Here is a 21,915-nt window from a genome sequence, read left to right on the forward strand (position 1 = left end):
CAGCCCAGGGAAGCCCCAGCTGGTGGCACTGCCACCCACGGCTGTCCCTGGGGCTCTGATGTCCCCTGAGGGAGCCTCAGCTGCAGCTCTGTGCCTGTCCCTGCCTCCTGCAGCAGCTCTCAGCCCTGCTCTGTGCAGAGCTCAGCTGGCCCAGCTTCCCCTGGCTCCAGGTGTGCATCTGCAGGGATCCTGCCCTGGCCAGGCTGGGGAGGAGCAGTGCTGCACCCTGAGAGCCCCAGCTCTGCCCTCTGTGCCCTGCCTGCCCAAGAGCACAGCCTGAGCTGGCTCCCCTTGGCCCTGGCCCTGTCTGCAGCAGCTCATTTCCCACTGCTCCCTAAGACAAGGACAGCCCAGTGAATCATTTACAAGTTGCACTAAAGACTGTCCCCATAACATACAAAAGGCATCATCAGATGACTCCAACTGCTTTGCAAAGCAATTGATTTATGTGATGTTTTATTGGTTCAAGCATACCTTCTGCTAACTTCATTAAATCATGGGATTTCTTATCTCTAGTGCAAACAAAACCCTCTTTTCTCAAGCTAGGCACTCAGAAAATTGAAAACATATTTTAAGCTTAGCTGAAATTATACATTTTGTACAATACAAAAATAATGAGAAAGAATTTTTTAAAAAATGAAACAGGAGGTTTAATTTGGAAATGCAATACTTTTATCCAGAGTAGGAGTTGTATTAGATACTTACCAAAAAAATGTCTAGACAATGTTTTTAAAAGCAATCATAGAAAATCAAACTTTGTTTTTGTTTGGTTGGATTTTTTTTCTCTTTTTTGTTTTGTTTTCTTTCCTCTTGAGGGGACTAGTTGTATAAATGTGAAAGAATGAATACAAAAAAATCACAAAATATGCATGGGTGGGGGCAACAAGAAAGCTCTAAAAACAGACAGTAATATGACCCAGAAATACTCCCAACTATGACATTTTGCCAAAATCTTGGTTTGAATACAGGAAGCAACACAGTCTTTTGCAAATAAAGATTTTTTGTGTAGGTGATTACCAATATGATTTATGAAAAAAATTTTTTTTAATAAAGTTCAAGTTATTCTGTATTTATCGTTTGAAGCAAATATCATGTAAAATATACTAAATGAAGCATACACAGTAACACAAAGATGCAGGTGAAATATTGACTACACTTCCTATTTATTATTGTTTAGCTGCCATTTAAGTGCCAGGTAAATCAGTTAAAAGCTGTTGAGCATTCACTGAAGATATGCAATGACTAATTTCAATAAGATTTAATTCTGAGGAGACCAATTAGATGAAGCAAAAAACTAGATGAGGTGTGAGTAATAGGTGAGGAGCTTCACAAATAGTTGAACTGCAAAATCATTTAATTTATATAGAAAGTTAATCCACATTATTAAAGTAAAAAACTAGATGTAGTGGCCTTGTCTATCCAAGACAATTTTTTAGCTGTCTAGTTATGTACTTTTTTCAAATACATGTGTAGTCCCCTGAAAATATTTTTGCCTGTTACAAAATTAAAGGAGGGTGAAAAGTGTAATCTGATTACACTTTCAGTAATGTCACTAAGTAATAATACATCATCATGCTAGGATAGTTTCCACAAGCAACTGTACCTCAATAAAACTTTGCTTATTTGTTAAAAAGAAAACACCACCTCACTAATTACTACAGCAATCTGAGAAAATAAATGTCACCATGGAAGATTTAGCAAGGCTTGCATAATTTCACTATCATGCTTTCTTAATTTTAAAGCCAATTCTCCACTCTCACAAATGTGTACTATTCTTGCACACCCACACTCTGGAAAGATCTTGTAAATCTTGCAAAAGAAGTCTATTTCAAGCCCTATATTGAGGCTTAATATCTTTTCCTTTTTAAGTGCTGACTGATTCTTTTCTCTTTCACATAATTCTTGCACTGTTCTTCACCAGAATCTAATGACATCCTAAATACACAATATCAAAACATTTAATCATGGCAGGTTTCCTTGACTTTCTTCTAAGATACCGACCTTTTGAAAACACATTCTAAAGCTCCAACATGGAAGAATTAGTTTAATTTTAAAAGAATCTTGCACACATATCTATAAATGCATATATGGCTATCTATGGCTATATATGTATCCAGATACATATATATGAATGTACATGCACACACAAATATATATAAACATTTTCATCAGCTTGAACAATACAAAGAAATAATTCTGTCTTTACAAGATAATATTTTTCATCTTTTTTAATCTGCCAACTACCTTCTCCTGTGTTCCCTGATGCTTATTTTAACTCAGTAAGGACCATTTTTTCCTAATGGAATCAAAATTTGATTGTTTGCATCTGTGAAGAACATTGTTCAAATGAGATTGAATCTTGAGATTGCAGTTTAGAGTAGATTCACCAACGTAAATTTTGACTGACAGTGAGGGCCCTTTCAGGCTCCAGCATTTAAGAAACTCTCAGTTTTATCTTTTGAGGTCTGAATAGAAAGGAGAAAAACTTGCTCTGGAAGACAACTCTCAAATCTTTTATCTGTGGGCTCCCTCTTTCCTCCAGCTGATATCAGAGTTGCATTCATGAAACAGGAAATAGAAACGAAAACACAGAAGTACAAAGAAAAACAATTTCATTAGAGATGCATTTCTCCGCATCTGCTGACTGTTAACCATTTAAGAGAATTTGTATCCTGCACAAATTTGAGATGTAGAATTTTACTCTTCTAGTTTCCTCATAGTACCAAGGAAACACATATCCTTTTACATATTCCTTTTAGCAATCAGAGGCCAGACTGTTACACAATAGCTTAAAAAATCATTACTAGTGTATCAACACTCACCGTAAAATATTCCAAAAACACATCCCTTTCTTTGAGCAGCATTATGCAAAGCAAAATGAAACTGCATGTCACCTAATTAGGAGCAGATACTAAATTATTTATCACAGGATAAAATCATGGAATGGCTTGGTTTGGAAGATCACCTAGTTCCAGCACCACTGCCATAGGAAAGGACATCTTTCAGGTTACACAAAGCCAATGTTTTTCTGGGCAACTTATTCCAGCATCTTACTGCATTCTTTATACAGAATTTCTTCCTCATATCCAAACTTAATTGCAGATCCATAGAATTTTAAGAGGCTAGAATGACCTTCAGGATCATTTAGTCCCATCCCCTACCAGGGACACCTCACAGTAGACCAGGTTGTTCAAGGCCTTATCCAATTGTCTTTAAATACTGCCAGGGTCAGAGTTTCCACAGCCTGTTTCAGTGTCTAACCACCCCCATAGTAAAAAAATTTCTTCCTAATATCTAACCTGAATTTCCCCTCTTGCAATTTGCACTCATTCCCCCTTGACCTATCACTGCAGTTCCTGAGGAAGAGTCCCTCTCCAGCTTTCCTGTAGGTCCCTTCAGATACTGAGAGGTTGAAAGTCTCCACCAAACCTTCCCTTCTCCAGGGTGAGCTGCTTTCTCAGACTGCTTCACTGGGGAGGTGCTCCAGTCCTCATCTGTGTCACTGGTTCATGTCCAGTTTTTCATCTACCAATATCCACAAGTCTTTCTCTGCAGGACTGTTTTAAATTCATTGACCCACTACTCAGTGTTGATATTGAGAACTGATGTTACACTTGGCCTCATATCCTTGGCCCACTCCTCCAGCCTGCTGATGTCCCCCTGGACAGCATCCTTCCCCTCAAGAGAATCAACTGCATCACTCACCTTGGTGCATCTGCAAACTCAGTTCCACTGGCCACATCATTAACAGAGATGTTGAATAGTGTTTATCTGAATACAGACCTAGTGAGGGACATCACTTGTTACTGATTTCTATTTGGACTTAAAGCTGTTGACTGCAGCCTTTGGGTGTGGCCACTGTGCTATTCATCAAACAATGCACCAAAAAAATACAAATTTCTCCCATTTAACAAGGATGTTGTGTGGCCCTGCCAAAGGCCTTACAGAACTCTATGCAGATGACAAATTGACTTCCAGAAGTCAAGGTAGATGACAGCAAAGATAAAAAGCAAATGTATATATTGGCATTGTAGAATTATTACATATTCCATAAGCTGCAGCCTTCCATATATAAACATCTGGTCGAAGACTCTGAAGTAGGCTCTGACAGAAAGTTTTGGGGCACATCACACTCTTGTGTGATTTTTTCACTTTTGTGAACCCTTTTTGTTAGAAGGTGGTCATATACAAACACAAAAAAAATTACCTAGTCTACCTTAATTACATTTTCCTGATCTCTATAAAAGGTCCCCTGTTGCAAAGATCACAGAAGTTCCACTGCTACTACATCATGCAAACCAAGACCTCTACGATCTCATATTCACTTTAATTTATCCATGCTCATATGCCTCTTAATTAATTACATTTCATTGAGACCAATTTTATGAGGGCTAGATTAATTTCAGCAGTTACTTTAACTAAAATTAAAGCATGATACACATTTTGACACCTATGATTAATTAGAGGAAGCACACCTTGAAGATTAAATAAGAAAGAATCCATAATTTAAAAACATTAGATTTAAATATTTTATATGTTTTTAATTTATTACCACAGTGAGATTGTAATAATATTTATTCTTTACCTTGTCCTAAAGTTTGCAGGGTGAGGATGCCCATCATATAATGACAAATAATCATATTCTTCTTCTAGAGCAAAAGACTGAAAGACGATCTGTATTCTGTTTCTCTCTTCTGCTATTATAACCCAGGTACAGTTTGCACCATTTGGATATCCATATGGGAAGCCAGGGCTTTCTATAGTGCCATTAAGTCCTTTTAAAGTTCCACCACAAGTATAAATAAATCCTAAAAAAAATAGTAAAGAAACAAAAGTTAGTAATCCATTTTTATATCCACCTTTGATAGAATACATCACTAGAATTAATGGCTTCTGAAAATACATCAAAATGTTTCTGATCAGCTAGTGCATTTAGAAAGGTAAAGCTCATATTTTTTATGGAAATGCTGGCCACTTAATGCCAAACAATCCCACCTACCTAACAAATGTGTTTTCCATACTGTTTATCTAAAGACATATGGTAGCACCTTTGAAAATAAACATACGTAACAACATCTATGACTAAATTTATTTATGAAGCAAAGTATTCACATCAATTCCCTTTTTTTTTTGTCAAAGGGAAGAGTAAATAAGTCTCTTTCAACACAAGTCTCTTTCAATACAGTCTAATACAGGTTAAAACTATTAACTTCATGCTTTTCCTCCATGTATTTTGGCTCTGGCAAAGACTGAAAGTCTATTTATTATGAGCCAGCTTTTCCCAATCAATAATTCTGGGTTATGAATGCTCTGTACTTAAGGGCTCAATCTGAGCTAGCCATCCATTGCATCATCATATTATCTCATGTCAATATTAACAGTTGACAACATACAGATGTTGTTTATCTGCAGTGATCAGGTAGGGCCCCAGAGTTCCCTCACACACCACATCCCCCTCCCTTCTCCCACAGTGGGATGGAGAAGAAAAAGAAGAGTAAGAGCAAGAAAACTTGTGGGTTGAGACAAAGACAGTTTAATAGGTACAGCAAAAGCTGTGCATGCAGGCAAAGCAGATGAAAGAATTCATTGCCTGCTCTGGCAGGTGGAGGTTCAGCCACTTCCAGGAACACAGGCTTACATCAGGCCAAATGGTTACATGGAAGGCAAACAGCACAACCCTGAATGTGGTCCTTTCCTCCTTTTTTCCATCAGCTTTAATTACTGAGCATGCAGCCATATATTCTAGAAAACCCTTTTATTGGTTAGGGTCATCTATATCCCATCAGTTTCCCCCTGCCACCCTCTTGTCCATTGCCAGAGGTATGAAAAGAAGTCTGGATGGTGTGTAGGCACTGATAAATGTTCAGCATTGTTTTGGTCACAAATCTTAAACATAAGACCATAGGATCTACCACAAAGAAAATTAAGTCTATCCCAGCCAAATTCAATACAGTGGGTCAAAGCTAAAAGGTTGCTTTGCTGATAGATTATTTTCAAAATAAACATTCTCAAATGTCAGAAAATCCCCTTACATTCAAACTCTAATTTTTCTTGAGCCATAACAAATTTTCTTTTTTTAAATAGAAAATCAATTTCCTGATAAAAATAAGAAAACAAGAAGAAATGTAAAAAGGTCTCTCCCAAGTCATTGTGCACTGGCAGGGCAGGTCTTTTTCTATACTTTTGTTTCAAGTTTTTATGCTCAGTTATAGCAGTTCTTAATTCTTTTGGGACTTCAGGATATTTTTTATTTTCCACCAGCTTTGTAGTCTGAATGTAGGTCTACATCCCCTCTCTGAGCTTTCTGCTCTCTTATCCCTTAAATATTAGATCAGCTTTCCTACTTTGCCTTTTGCACCCCTGAAGCTTCTCTTCCCCAAGAATGCTCAGAGCAAGCCCCTCTCCTAGTGGAGGGATTTCATCTGAGAGAAAGCACAAAGTGCTGAGTTGCTCTTTCACAGAAACAAGATGCACATTTCATAACAAACTACAAACAAACAGACGCCAACTCTTAAATTATACACACACATATATATTTGTGCTCGTTAAATCATCACCTTCATGGCACATCCACAAACTTGTCTTCACATTGAGCATTTAAATGTACAGAGACCCCTTTCCCTGGAGTACTAAGCAGAACTCTTTTGAGATTTTACACTTTGTATTACTATGTTGTAAAGTAACTTTTCTTGACAACAGAAGAGTGGAACGTACAATTTTTTTATCTCAGCTTTTTCATGTCTATTTACAATGGTGAAATAGTCTTATGCAGTATGACTGCTTTTTAATACAAATATCAGTGAATCATAGGACAAAAACAGAAGGGAAGGTACTCAAAAAATAATTAGTATTTTTTTTTACCTCATCTGACATGTATAGCAAATTTTACCTTCTACTGCAAGTTGCCTCAGAGAATTCATTCTCTTATCAGTGCCTGCACAACCTTCATTGTTAGGAGCCTGTTTTATTTATCTCTTTCTGCATCTGGCTCATATACTTGAACTATTTTTAAATCCTCGTTATGTGTTATTATTTATTTAAGCTTAGCTGTTTTATTTAGCACTTTAAAAATCTTTTGTAATACAGTTTTTGCACAAGACATTTTAGAAAATCAAACTATTTACTCATAAGATCCACATCCTAGAACTTTAACACTTCCTACCAAATACTATCACTGTAATGAGTCTTTTTATATATAACTGTGTCAATCCAGGTCTTCCTAGAAATCTCTTGCTGAGGCCTACTTCAATAGAATTAGGGATAAAACTTAGAGAGCCTTGAAAATTAAATATTATGGACTATTAATTTGCATCCATCTCTCCAAACCAAGTGTGGAAATCAGAGTATAAACTTTGAATCAAGATCATAATACAGCATCATAACTCAGAATCTTTTTTTCTATACTTACTCCATGAAAGATCTCAATTACATATGGACTATTCTGTTAATTCAATACAAACAAAAGCTCATTTATAATAGGTCTACTATAAAATTATATTTAAAACAAATAAAAAAACCCCATCAATCAAAAAAATCCAGAGCCACAACTATGAGGGAACCGAGCCTTGTGAGATAACATGCTACTTATAGAGGAGTGTAATTAGTCCTGTTCATACCTAGATATGAAATGTAAATATCCATGACATATAAGAGTTCCAATTACTCCTTTTATTCCGTATTCAAACTGTAACAAAAGAGAATTATTCATATACTGCAAGATGATTTAACTTGGATGTTTTTCAGTCTAGCAGAATGTGGCACAGCTATGCACGTGACAGAAGACAGACTTTTAATTCCAAGAAAGAAAAAAAATCAAACTAACCAACTTTAAGTTGGATTTTGATAGGTCTACTCTTTTAATCTGTAAAATACAAAATCATGCCAACAGAATTCATGTGCACAACGTGCACTTTAATCTCTGCTTTCATATGTTAATACATTCTGTGATGTTCCTCACCTTGGCAGTCCAACTTGGGTATGATCAAAATAGACAGTGTGCATTAACTGAGTGGTCTGATCAAGTGTGGAAAACATGACATTTATTTTCAAGAGGTAAAATTCATGCTGAAATATCTAGTAGCGTATACTGTGATCTTTTTCATTTAGATTTCAGAATCAGAATTCCAAGCAGAATTTATTTGCAAACTGCTTTTCATTAGAGGGAAAGTGTTATTCAAAGCACAAAATAAAGAATTTTGAAAAGCTTGAAGTTAGACTAGAAAAGAAAAATTCTTGTTGAAATAAGTATGAAGATAAACACCATTCATGAAATTCTCTTAATAGCTGGTAAGATTTAAAGTTTCTGTTGCTTTGTTTTCTACCAGATTTTAAAATTCAGATGTTTAATTCTCATAAATTTTACATTAATGAATGCTTCTTTAAAACAGAAAAACACAGCTCCTCTTCCTGATTTATGTCATCCTTTGATTCATTGTGGGATTATTGTAAGCATCAGTAACAGCAGCTCTTAATCCATTTATTCAACACTCATTACCTTCTAACAAAGCAAGTAGTTCTTGCATCATGTCCATACCCCTTGCCCTTGAATGTCCCATAATTACACAAACTCAATACACAACAATATTGTCTTTGGCTTTTCCTCTTCCTCCTGACCATTCAATTATACTGTTTAATAACATATTTCCACACCTTTCACCTTCCAAGTACTCCACACCTTTCATTTAATTTTTATCTTCCTTGTTGAGTGTGTTCTTTAATAGCAGTCATTACCATAAAATAATTATACTGAGTCTGCATTGATTAACACACTTGTACATTTCTATGTTACTTGTGTATTTCCTTTTAATTAAGTTTTTCATACTTTCTTTTAAGAGAAAACCAAGGAAAAGGAAGGTGATTTGAACATATGCTGCATTTTTCTTCATTATCTTTTCTGATAACATGATGTTCCATTTCTTTCACTTGCACCTATCTTAAAACATAGTCAACCCTATCTTAAAGTATTCCTTAATCATGTCATCCTTGTTCATGTCCCATGGTGATCAGTACAGCTGCAAATCATTGGGAAAGATTCCCTCCTGCACAATCCTTTCAGCCTAGCTCTCCACATATATCCTACTAAAAAATCCTGCTCCAGCTTTCCTGTAGACTTCCTTCAGGTACTGGAAGATTTCTGTATGGTGTCCCTGGAAGCTAAACTACTCCAAATCTCACAGTTACAACTTCTTCTGACTTGGTAATATCTATCTCCTTGGATTGTTTTTTACCTTCTATTTTTGTAAATAATTCTTGGGGTTTTTGACATATAATGCAAATTTCCTTGATTTAGGACTCTTCTTTAGCCCAAGGAAATCTCAGACCTGCCCAGTAAAGCCTTATTACCAAAGCAAACAAAAAAAAAGCAAAAATGTTGTGTTTGTGAAGTGCACAAAGAACATTGAAGAACCTCTCTTGAAAATCAACTCTTAGGAGTTCCAAGTAATTGGGGATTTCTTAAGTAAATTGCCATTTTATTTAAATTTCTTATTAAAAGCATTTGCTTTTTCAAACAGTATATTCTGATGTCTATTCTCTGCACAACTTAACATTATGAAGTTTAGACACCATTAATTTTTCAAATGAAGTTTGACTTTTAACTGTGTTTCACATCATTTTAAAGCTATGAGAAAAGAAAATTATACTTTTTGGTAAATAACTGAGTAAGACAGATTGTCTTGCCTTTGCATAAGCTATATAACAAGGTACCAAAAAGATTTTTCCAATCTTTTGGTAGGGTTGACTGGAAACTCTATAACTTAATCAGTGGAACCGGTACAGAATACCAGTCAAAAAGAAGCAATCACTGTATATTATCACATTTTAAACACTTCCTGGAGGTACTGCTTTTCCTCCAGGACTAATTTCTTATCTCTGCTATAGACACATTTTCTGAAAGAGGTTTTGAAATATTTTTTACTCTTGTCTTCCACTTGTCTTAGTTGTGAAAACTACTAGAAGGACAAAAGTTTATTCTTTCCTGTCAACCCTGAGTGTGTTACTTCTTTGAAAAAACATAAGGTCTAAAAAAACATTAGGACTACTTATGCTCACATGGAATATATTCTGAGCAGCAGGAGGCTTAAACTGGAAAGGTGGCAAAATAAGAAACTGCATCTTATGTAAGAAATGTACCCATACAATTTTTATTACATGTATTGAAATAAATATTTATTGCCATTGTTTGTATTTCTTGTTCTACAACAGAAAACTGTTTGTCATTTTGTATAACTGAAAACAAAGAGGGTTTAACTTCAATAGTGTTGTCAGTCTTTGAGGAATTTTTTAAAAAGATGAAACATAAATCTAGAAACCTCTAAGTCACTTCATAGGAAAATATGGGGTTTAAACTCACCTTTAGGCATAATTACTTTGCTTTATACGTAACTCTGACACAGAGTCATCTTCTGCTTCTATTTTTAAAAACATTACTAGCACAACTATAGATGAAAGTCTGGTTTCAACAGAATCAGCTGAAATACACCCAGGATTTTATCCCCAGTATGTAATTAACTTCCCTTCTAAAGATATTTCAATACTACTCTGCTATTCCTCACATAATATCTCAATGCCTTGTAGACAAGGGATCATCTGTTCCAAAACAACTGCCTCCTTGCTCATGCAGCCAGATAAGGGTAATCTCTCAAATGTGACAAGCATCTGGGCAATAGAACTAGACATAAAAACAAGAGAGGACATTTGGAATCTCATCACAGAACAAATTACAAATGCTCTCTGAGATTGAAACCCTACCATATTTAATACCCCTCATACATGGGAGCACTACAGAATTGCAGGGCAATCACATTTTTTATGCTTGGGGAGGGTGTGGATAGATATTAAAGAGTTTTGAAGGGTTCCTTTCTTTAATTTTGAGTTCAAGTAATCAAATTTCTTGTCTCAGGCATTTGGACATCCTGCTTCTCACTTCCATGTTTAAGAATAAACATTTTGAGCTATGACTTCTTCATTTTTGGAGAATTAATTGTGAAAAGTGTCTTCATTAGTATTGTGAGCTTGCACTCTTTCTTCATCTATCTGCTCTTCCTGCAATTCTTCCACTTCAAAAGTGGAAAGTAACCATCATACAATTAGAAATTGTATCAGGAATATTTCCAGCAGCCCTTAAGAGAACACCATATCAAAGGCATGTCTAAAAATTAATTAATGCAAATTTTCTGTTTGATAACATAGGAAATTTACTCTGTGGAGAAGACAGGAACAGAGATTCCATTGCAAAGATAAGTTTTTGAAAGAACTGTATTTGTTTTGCATTTCCTTTTCACTGTTCCTTTCTCTGCAAAGCTAACCACGTGTACAAAGATTTTTAATGCTCTTTATTTGCTGGGTTTGTTTTTGTTTTTTTTTTATTCATATATGTGATCTGAGAAACTGTTAATTTCATAATTAAATTGTGGTATTTGTAAAGTTAGCTTAGAACCATCTCCCAGCAAGTCAAAATGACAGTGAAGACCACTCATAGAATAATATGTACTGGCAACAATATTTTGAAGCATTATATTCTTATAGAAATAAAATCTTTACTGGCAGAGAATTCCTAACTGATTTTTAAATGAAATACCTTAGAGTAAAATTTTCATTCCATTAAAACGTTCTTACAAGTAGACTGTTTTTTTCATGAGAGCTTCATGAAGACAATTGTAAGATACAACCACTGCAGTATCAGGTCAAATTGTAGCTTCTAAAACAGTTTATAATTTACTTTGTTTTAAGGTATTGGTCTTTGGGTCTCTAGGATATAAGTAGATAACAGGGCTTGGGAAATTTTATTTGCAAAAATATAAAGAGTAAATGGAGTTTTCTGTATCAGAATAATTGGTTAACAATATTGTAAAATTGGTAAATAAAAAATTCTTAATTAAGGGAAACAGTCAATAAGGTGTTGGAAGAGTCTTTGCTCTTGGCAATAGTGCTATATAAGGAAATATCCTCTACAAAATAATGTTTGAAACAAAAGTGACTTCTGAGGAAATTAAGAGATATGTAGTACTACACTTTTAAAATTCAAATGTCCCATAGCATTAATTAGTTTGCAAATTAATTGTAACGTGACAGGAAAACTAACAATATAATGCTGAGCTGAATTCCCTAAATTTAAAGCCCATTGGCATACACAGCAAACTTCTGCCATTATAGACCTGGTTCATTAAAATCTCAGATCTGGGATATGGACCACTGTAAAGAGATTTACAGAAAGACAGGGAAGGGAAACTTCAGGGAAGTTTCAGGGAAGGGAAGGGAAGGGCAGTTTCAGGGAAGAAGTTTCAGGGAAGAAGTTTCAGGGAAGGGAAGTTTCAGGGAAATTTCAGGGAGGGGAAGGGAAGGGAAGGGAAGGGAAGGGAAGGGAAGGGAAGGGAAGGGAAGGGAAGGAAGGGAAGGGAAGGGAAGGGAAGGGAAGGGAAGGGAAGGGAAGGGAAGGGAAGGGAAGGGAAGGAGGGAAGGGAAGGGAAGGGAAGGGAAGGGAAGGGAAGGAAGGGAAGGGAAGGAAGGAAGGGAAGGGAAGGGAAGGGAAGGGAAGGGAAGGGAAGGGAAGGGAAGGGAAGGGAAGGGAAGGGAAGGGAAGGGAAGGGAAGGGAAGGGAAGGGAAGGAAGGGAAGGAAGGGGAAGGGAAGGGCACTATATTCCTCTGGTGTTGGACATCTTGCAGAAGTTTTATGTAAGTGACAGAAAAGTTTCTTGTAAATCTCAGTAATCTACTGAATTCATATATAGCTTTAGAGAAATAAAGAAACAGTACCCATAAACCTTCTAAAACATCATAGATTTAGTCAAACTCAGAAAGGGAGTGGGGAGAAGGGGTAAAAAAGTAAGAATAAGGATAAAATTTTTAGTAAGCATTCTGGTAGGGAACAAAGCACTGTGAAATAATTACAGTGTGGGTTTGAAGTGACTTCAGCAGGACTAGAAAGATTTTTTGAAGGCTCAGTGCTTGGAAAATCAGGACAAAAATAAGGCTCTGTTTACAGTTTCTGCCAATAGAAATTGAACAGTATTTACTGAGAACTACCAGAGACAGTCTTCCTACATTCTATTTCCTTCTTCCAAAAAGGAAAAGACTTCTTTGGAAGCTCAGATTATTTCAGACATAAACAGCATAGAAATTCTCCTCATTCATTCACAGGGATGATCTTACAAAAAATATTAAAATTTAAAAAAAAATAAATAAAAACATTCCTACTTTAAATCATGTGGATATTCAGACCTTTGAGACCCTTCTATAAACTTGAGAAGAAATAATTGCCTAACTAGTGTTTCATGCTTCTGAAACTCTATCTTCTCCAGTGAAATATCAGCTTTCACAGTGAGACATATAGAACTTGATGTCAGCAGCTACTCTGCTATTACTGTACCAACTGTATGCAACTCTACCATTACTGTAGGACTTGGACAGTTGTACCAAATGCACTCCATGTACTCTACAATAACCTAAGCTGTCTGAGGGTAGCAGAATTAAAGTTGTGTTGAGAATTAAAGAAAGCAGCAGCAGGAAAATCCAGCCATAGTCTTTGATATACTCCAGAACTCCAGGGGGTTTTCTGCTTTTCCTTTTCTAGATCACATAATAGTGAAAACCAATAGTCACAAATAGTGAAACCCAAAACCACTTCAAAGAGACACAGACTACATAAGGGTCAACTGAATGCAGGGAGATCAGGAGAACTGCCCATGAAGAATTTGACATTATGGGAAAGTTTCTGTCAGTTTGTAAAAATGAAGGGAGCACAATTTAAACACCTCAGAAAAATTTAAACACCTTTTATATACAGAAATTAATTCCCTCTTTTTCTTTTTTCTTTATTTATATGTATATATACATTCCCATTATTTCCATTTAGAAAGGAAACATCATCACTGGAGAGTTTGACGTTAAAATATGAAGTATTTAACAAATAAAATAATTTTCTAAAAAGTAAATCAGAGATTTATTTCTCCATACTGTGGAAAGCACTTCAAAGTCATGAAAAAATTTCTAGAAAAGGTATGAAAACTGTTCTGCAACAAAAGATGTACAAATGAGTCCAACTCTGTGGCACTGATAGCTTCTCGATTTTTTTACGCTATTTAGTAGAGATAAGAGTTCTAAAATGTTACAGAGCCAAGCAATGCATTCAAGTGTTGTTTCAGATTTTATTTTGGTCCCAATAGTCACAGGACTACTAAAGCTGTTACTATTATTCTATATATTTATTCTGATCCTTTCCAGAGATAACCTGCTCCACTATAGAGGAAGACATGTGAACTTCATACCCTGAGTTCCTAAGGAGGAAATCTGCATATTATGGCAAAATGCAAGGAGCTGATGTGAACAGAGAGGTTTTAAACATCAGCTGGTGAGAAGTACCCTGGCCAGCTGCCCTTACTATGACTTTGAGGCACAGAGAGACAACATGAACCAGCGATAAACCTCCCCATGCAGGGTCATCACCATCAAGAAAAGAGTAATTATCTCTCTACCCGTTTTGATAAAAATTTAAGCTACACTGTGACCGTGCTAATGTGCTAGGTATTGTGTATTAACTAATGCCTCTTATATCTCTTGTATCATAACTACTCCCAACAATTTATGCATGGGAAAAATGCAGATGTCTAGACAGATTGTTTCTTCTTGGATTTCAGCTTATATCAGCACAAAAAAAAAAAAAAAAAAAAAAAAAAAAAAAAAAAAAAAAAGACAGGTAATTACTTCTTGAGACTTAATTTGTTATAAAATAGTCTTGGACATTCAGTTCCTCCCACCAAGTCATTAATACTCAGCAGGGTTCAGTGTTATTTCTGATCAAGTAAGCAAAACACGTAATTTTCTATTAAATTCGGTGACTTTATATCTGTAATTGATGTGTTCCCAGGTTTTAGCTTATTTCACCTTTTGGCAACTGTTACTCCAAGTGTCTCATCCATTCTCAAGTACTGATGTCTGCTTTCAGTAGCTAATATTTCTGAAATTAATCAGTACCCTACATTTTTAAAAAATTGCTGGTAATATTGCCAGTGGCTTATCATGAATAATCATCCCCTCTGACATGACAAACTAGCTCTAACAGGAAAGCTATTACTTTGAAACAAATTGTACTGCACTGAAATATCCCCAGTAGTAAAGAATCTCAATAGAGTATTAAAGCTTGTTCAATTGAAAACATGGAGGAGAAAAACCTTTGTATCTTTTCAGGTCATATTCTTTTTATTAAATATCAGATGGTAGCAGTGTCTTCCCTAACAAAATTTTCAGGAGGAGGACACTTTTTTATTACTTTGATTTATATTTTGGCATTAAAAAAGATCCTCTTGGTATAGATATTTGGGACCTCACCTCTTTTTTATGCTGTTTTCTTTCCCTAACACAAAGATATATTATTGTTAGTTACTGATTCTCTACTTCTTTGCAGCAAAGGCAAAAGTCTGCTTATAAGAGAGCAAATATGAATAGAGAGACAGCCTTTTTCATGGGAAAGATTTTTTAAATATTTGATTTCTGTATATATGCATGTGTGTGAAAGATAGATAGATAGATAGATAGATAGATAGATAGATAGATAGATAGATATAGATAGATAGATAGATAGATAGATAGATAGATAGATAGATAGATAGATAGATATAGATAGATAGATAGATAGATAGATAGATAGATAGATAGATAGATAGATAGATAGATAGATAGATAGACAGACAAGAAACACATATAGTGATACTTCCCTAGGGAATTAAATATTCTTTTTAATAGCCCACAATGAACCTTGGGATGAGGAAATGTTAAGTCTCACTCTGCGTATAGTGTAGGAGTGGAATTTGGATTGAGTTTTGGTAAAAAAATACCAGAGAAGTGGGGCATGGTAAAAAACTGCACCAGAGTGAAAAAGCTTTGATTGTATCAAAGAACCTTTCTCAGAGGAGATGTGACCACCTTGTGTGGCACTCTCTTCAGTGATAGTTGGTGCAGTTGGAAGCAAAATTGATTGGAATGATGAGTATAACTATTTATCTCTTCTTTTTCCCTTCCATATAATAAGAACTTGTTAAATCAAATCCTCTTTGAATCTATATCCAAATGCATTTTTATTAGGGTTTCTCAGTGCCAACATGAACTTCTGGTCTAACTAAGAGTGACATCCCATGTAATAGCTATCTATTCACAGTAATTACTGGGGTATACTAAACTCAATTTCAAGTCCTCGATCCCTGTGTTCTCCCAATTTATGTGTCCCACAGAGTATTTGACACAGGTTAATTGCAAGTCAGCTTCATGCTCATATCTCCTAGAGTGTCTTAGTTTTCATTAAATTTGTTTCTTAGGATCAAATCCAAATTTGCAAATTGTGTTTCTGTAAAAGCAGATTTATTTTTCAGCCTTAACTGCATGTCCAGTAACTTTTCTGTTGGTGTATCCAGAGTCCTCTAGCTATTGAATGCAGTCCAGGGGCTTAAGTCATCTTTATGTTCCAATACTGACATTTATTCTTCTCTCATCTGCTTACCAATGAGTTATAAAGAGCACAATTTGATTAAATGTGGGTGTTTCCAATGTCCTAACAGCAAGGCTCCTGTTATTATCAGTCAAGTCCTGGACAATAGACTCAGTGATGCTTAGTCCTGCATATCAGACTGCAATCAAATAAACTGATTCCATCCTGTTGGCTATAACAGAAATTTAAATATCTAGGTCAACTTTTCCATAGGTGCATAAGATCAAGAGAGAGAATCTTGCCAAAGATACATCTATAGCTTAGTCCTTCTCAATTATTATATTAATGCCTTTTTTTTTATTCTCAAGCAAGACAAGGACAGGAGTAAATTCATTGAAAAGAGGACAACTGCTTATAAACTTCAGTATTGTAATTTTACCTGTACGGTTCATAGGGTTTTCTTTCCCTCTGCCTTTTCTGAAGGAGATGAGGGCCAGGTACCTGAGCAGTGCATACTCAGTGTCTGGTCTCCTTTTCTGCCTGCACATTACAACACAGAGCTGCCATCGTTGGTGCCATCACTGTATTGTGTGCAGAGAATGCAACATGGCCAGCACAGCAAGGGTGAATCTGTCAGCATGTTCCAACAGTAATAACTGAAGCCACCACATCTCAGAAATGGCAGGACCATCAAGCTGTTTGTTCAGCTCTATGTAACAGTTTCTCCCCAGACCCAAGAAGTGCAGAAGGTAAGTAGGCTGCTCAACTGCTCTTTGCCTCAAATCCTAAATCAGATCTGTGTGCAAGGTGGAGTTGATGGAGACACAGCAGTGAAGAAAACAGTGCCTAATAGCAATACAGCTTAACCAGCTCTTCAAGAGAAACTGAAAATTGTATTAGCTCTGCAGGCATTGCAAATGAATTCTCCATGCTGGTGTTTGAGAGTGCCACAGCTCACATTACACCAGTGACCAACAGCAACAGCTTTAAGGGAACATTCTGAAGCATTTGAACAAGTGCTAGAGAGAAAGAAAGTACTCACTGAAAAACAGCCTAGCAGTGACCCTCTGACTCCTTCCTTCCCACACAGACTTTTGTTACAAAATTTCTGTATTGGTGCAATATATGATGCAATAATAAATTTTAATTAGTTCTTAGTTGCCAGTAGAATTTTTTAGGAGTAAGAGGTGGTATTCTTTTCTCTCTTATTTACTATCTCTATAATTAGAACCATGTGATTATGCTCTCAGTGCAATAAAGCAAAAATGAAATCTGCATCCAATATGAATAATTTACCCAGTCTGCATGGAAATTACAGAATTTTCAAACAAAACATAATTATATTTTTATGTTTCTCTTAATTACTTTGTTATAATTTGAGGGATGTGACTAGGGTATTAACACCCTGTAATAAGCTAAACTCAATGTACAGTGAACCCAACAACTTCTAAAATATAGCACTTACTTCTTTGGTGTAAAGGATATATTGACTTTGTTGCATTATTGTGGCAAACTGCATATGATTGATGTTGCAGGGATGGGAATACAACTGCTGCTCAGTGCATTCAAAAATCCAGATTGCTAGGCTATAAAAAATATTATGTCCTACTTTGAGAGTGTGATCATTAATACTGGAAAGAATTTTTGAATATGTAATATGAACTGCTATATCAAGGTTAAACACTGATTTGAGCTGATTAATAGAGTAACTCTTAGAACTCACTAGAAAGCTGAGAGGGTCTCCATTTACAGAACAGCTATTTCCATGCACAGATTCTGCAACTTTTTTCAAAGCACAGAAGTTCATTAAAGTTCTCTGAAAGTTCATCATGTGTGCAATAAGAAACTTCAGAGAGGACTTCTCAGTACTTCAAAAACAAAGCAAATTAGCACTCCAGCTGTTACCTTTGAAAAGAATAATCCTAGAGTGCATTGCATCTCTCTGATAAATGTTATAAGAACAAAAAGGGAGAGCAAAATAAATTTTAATTGTGATTTACTTTTTTTAAGTGCCAGTGGACAACATATTAGGCACCAAGTGAAACTAACCCATTACCTTTAATTTGAAATAGAAGATTAGGAACAAAAAATGTAGATACCAAATACTCAGAAATTCTGGGAATAAGGCTGTTCCTGATAAGAATAAAACTATTTACATGAAAAAGTCAATATATTTTTATATTTCATTTAGTAAGTGTGGGACATGTTGTCTGGATTCTTTTTATACTTTGTGATTCTGTTCAAAACACAACCTCACTTGGCTCAAAATCCCCAATAGTCCAGTGGGAATTTTAAAACAGTGAACTTCAACCCTGTCCATCTAATAAATCATTGTTTAACAACACTGAGGTATATTTCAAAATTATATTCAGCATTGAGAAAATCTGAAGTTTTAACTTTCTGTCTTTCTTTGTACTTTATCAATACCACTGAGAAAAATCTGTATTTATTCTTATTAACAATGCTTTGTCAAAGCAATATATCAATATTTATGGGTAACACCTTGCTAGATGGTCCTGTTCAGCAAAACAATTATGCAAACTCTCATCATGAGGCATTCTAGTCTGCTTTGCCTCTAGATTTGATTAATATTTTCCTTGTGTAAATCTGTAATCCTAAATGTTCATAGGGTTAATGACCCCACACAGACTAATAAACAGCAAGAATAATTGAAATAATATATTTAAAATTGTTTATGCCTCTATGAAATTCTGAATTGATTTTTTCATGTGAGCAGGAATAAATCAAAACAACTTGTTTCTTGCAATTCACAAGCAATTAAAGATTGTGGTTTTATAAAGAGACAAAATATAGATTTTATTTTAATATAAAATCCATAAATATTGACAGATCTAATATTATACTAAACCCATGCTTTGGAAAAAATACCAGGTAATTCTTGCCTGTGTAACTGATTTCCTTCTAAGTGTTAAGCCCTGTACTAAATACATCTTAATTTTTTAAATAACACAGCACCCAATTTGTGCTATCCATGAAATGCATTTCTTTAATGACCATTTAAGTACAAATATTATCTTCCAGTAACCTTAATATACTATAAACAATTCCAGAATAAAATTATATTACTTCTTGACTTCTTTTATATATATCCTTATGTTTTATAATTAATTTAATTTAGGACACCAAATACTAAAATTCCCATACAAGGAAAAAATGTATATATAAATATATTTCTATATTTATATCAGTGTATGATGGACAATATTTTAACATCTTGGTAAAACTATGTTTATATATTTACCACTTTATTTTGTTTCACATATTTGTTGCAAATTAACTACTCATATATTTTTCAGTATTTTCTTCCAGTTTCTGCATGAATTCTTTGCTCAAACAACTCTTAATTTTAATAAATTGTATGCATTTTTGGACAATTTGTTTAAATACTATTTCTCTAATCTTCATATTACTGTTAAAATGAAGGTAAAAAAGTAGAGATAAGTAGTTTTAGGAATGAGATAAAAATTATTAGTGATTATCAACAGCAATTCTTTTAAAATATATGATGAGAGGAAACATCTCTTAATCTGCCTTTTAAACTTCATTTTATGGGAGTTTATTGCCTACTTAAGCTAGTAACCTTTCTTGGGCTTGCATTACCTGCTACAGGGGAAGATGACATTGAGATAATGTCGAGAAACATACTGGAATATTCCATCTGGCTGAGTTAAAAGATTTCCAAAATTCCTATTGCCTAAGGAATAAGGCAGAAGCATTAGCTACAGTTATCCTTCTCATCAGTCCTTGGATGTCAAAAAAAATTGTCTCAACAACAGGTAAATATAATCATATCCCTGAGAGTTTTACACTTCAATGACTGACCCAGAATCAGGAAGATTATTACAGCTAATGAGCTCAACAGAGATGAAAGAACTCTTAAAGATTTACACTGAGCTGTTACTGGGTTCACAAATTATGACATTCCTGGTCACTTTTCTCTTTAATTTTCTCTAACTTAATGTTCTTTGGGATTCTATATGGCAAAACATTTATATAAAAAGATAAGAGAACGGAGTTAATAGACCATTATTATTAATTCATAAGGATCAGACCTAACTGATAACAGCATGACATAGCAACATCGATTTTGAACTAAGGTAACTATTGCTGCCTTGCCTTAGGAAAAAAAAATAAGAAACAAAGAAGAGATACTACAGCTATACACAATGGTATCTATAAAGTTCACTGCCCTTCTAACAGCTGTAAATGACTCATTAGAAATTCTCCAAGAGAAAGGAAAGGAGATAATTCCTACCTGCAAAATCACAAAGCACTTCCAAATCAGATGTGCTTTTCTTTTCTGCCACTGTTATTTTTCCTCCTTTATTACACAGCAAAATTCATGATATTTGTTCTATTATTGAAGCTAAATACATTTAGAACAAGACAGAAAAACTGCCTGTGTTGCAGTCCTACACAGTCTCGCTGTGTAGAGACTTGATTAGCAAGTAGAACATTTACATTAGATTTGGAAGACCTCTGCTCAAAAAATGCTTAATCGGTAACTTTCATGCTCCTCACTCCACTCTTCTGCCTTCAGGAAAAGAAAACAAAAAACATATGTTATTTAGTTTGCTTCTTTTGCAGTAAGATTGGTATAAAATCCTCTGTTAATTTTTTTTCCAAATGACATTCAAAAGACATGTAAGATGCAATGAATTAGATAGCACTATAATTTTAACAAGACTACTAAGAAAAACTGGTAGCAAAGGGCCATTCATACACTGGGTTTTGGAAAACTGATGAAAACAATGAAAGTCATGACATTTAGAAGAGCACAATCTGGTCAGTTAAAAAAAAAAAAAAAAAAAAAAAAAAAAAAAAAAAAAAAAAAAAAAGACCTGTAAGATCATTGAGTCCAAAACAGCACTACCAAGTCCACCACTAAACCATGTCTTTAAACACCACATCTACCACCACATCTACACATATTTTATATAAGTCCCGGGATGTTGACTCCATAAACACTCTGAGCAGCCTCTTCCAATGCTTGACAACCTTTTTGGGGAAAAAAAATTTCCCTATATTCCTTCTAAACATCCCTTGACACAAAGCCATCTTGTATTGTCCTACCAATTGTTACTTGGAAGAAGAAATTCCCACCTCACTACACCCTCCTTTCAAGTAGTTGTAAAGAGTCATGAGGTGATCCCTGACCCTACTTTTCTCCTGACTGAATACTCCCAGTTCCCTCAGCAGCTCTATTTCCCTTCTTTTGACACACTCTATCTCCTCAATATCATTCTTGTAGTGAGGGGACTAAAATTGGACACAGGATTGGAGGTGCAGCCTCACCAGTGTCGACTCCAGCAGCATCATCACTGTCTTAGTACCAATGGCCACACTATTGCTGATACAAGCTAGGATGCTGTTGGTCTTCTTGGTCACCTGGGTACAAAATGGATCATGTTCAGACTCAGATTCTTTACTGCTGGGCAGCTTTCAAGGTCTCAAACCTGTAGCACTTGACGAGTTT

At 35.2% G+C, this 21,915-nt stretch overlaps 1 protein-coding gene across 3 annotated transcripts in view; it reads right to left on the bottom strand.

Moving 5' to 3' along the window:
- The window catches only part of CSMD3 (CUB and Sushi multiple domains 3), a 568,112-nt gene that overhangs the window by 490,745 nt on the left and 55,452 nt on the right, over positions 1-21,915 (bottom strand). For all 3 annotated transcript variants that reach the window (XM_079302232.1, XM_079302231.1, XM_079302230.1), the window contains exon 2: positions 4,586-4,808. In XM_079302232.1, coding sequence (XP_079158358.1) covers positions 4,586-4,808 — 223 coding nt within the window. The remainder of the gene's footprint in view (positions 1-4,585; positions 4,809-21,915) is intronic.

This window comes from Erithacus rubecula (genome assembly GCF_903797595.1).
Source record: "Erithacus rubecula genome assembly, chromosome: 3".
In the NCBI taxonomy this organism is placed as follows: Eukaryota; Metazoa; Chordata; class Aves; order Passeriformes; family Muscicapidae; genus Erithacus; species Erithacus rubecula.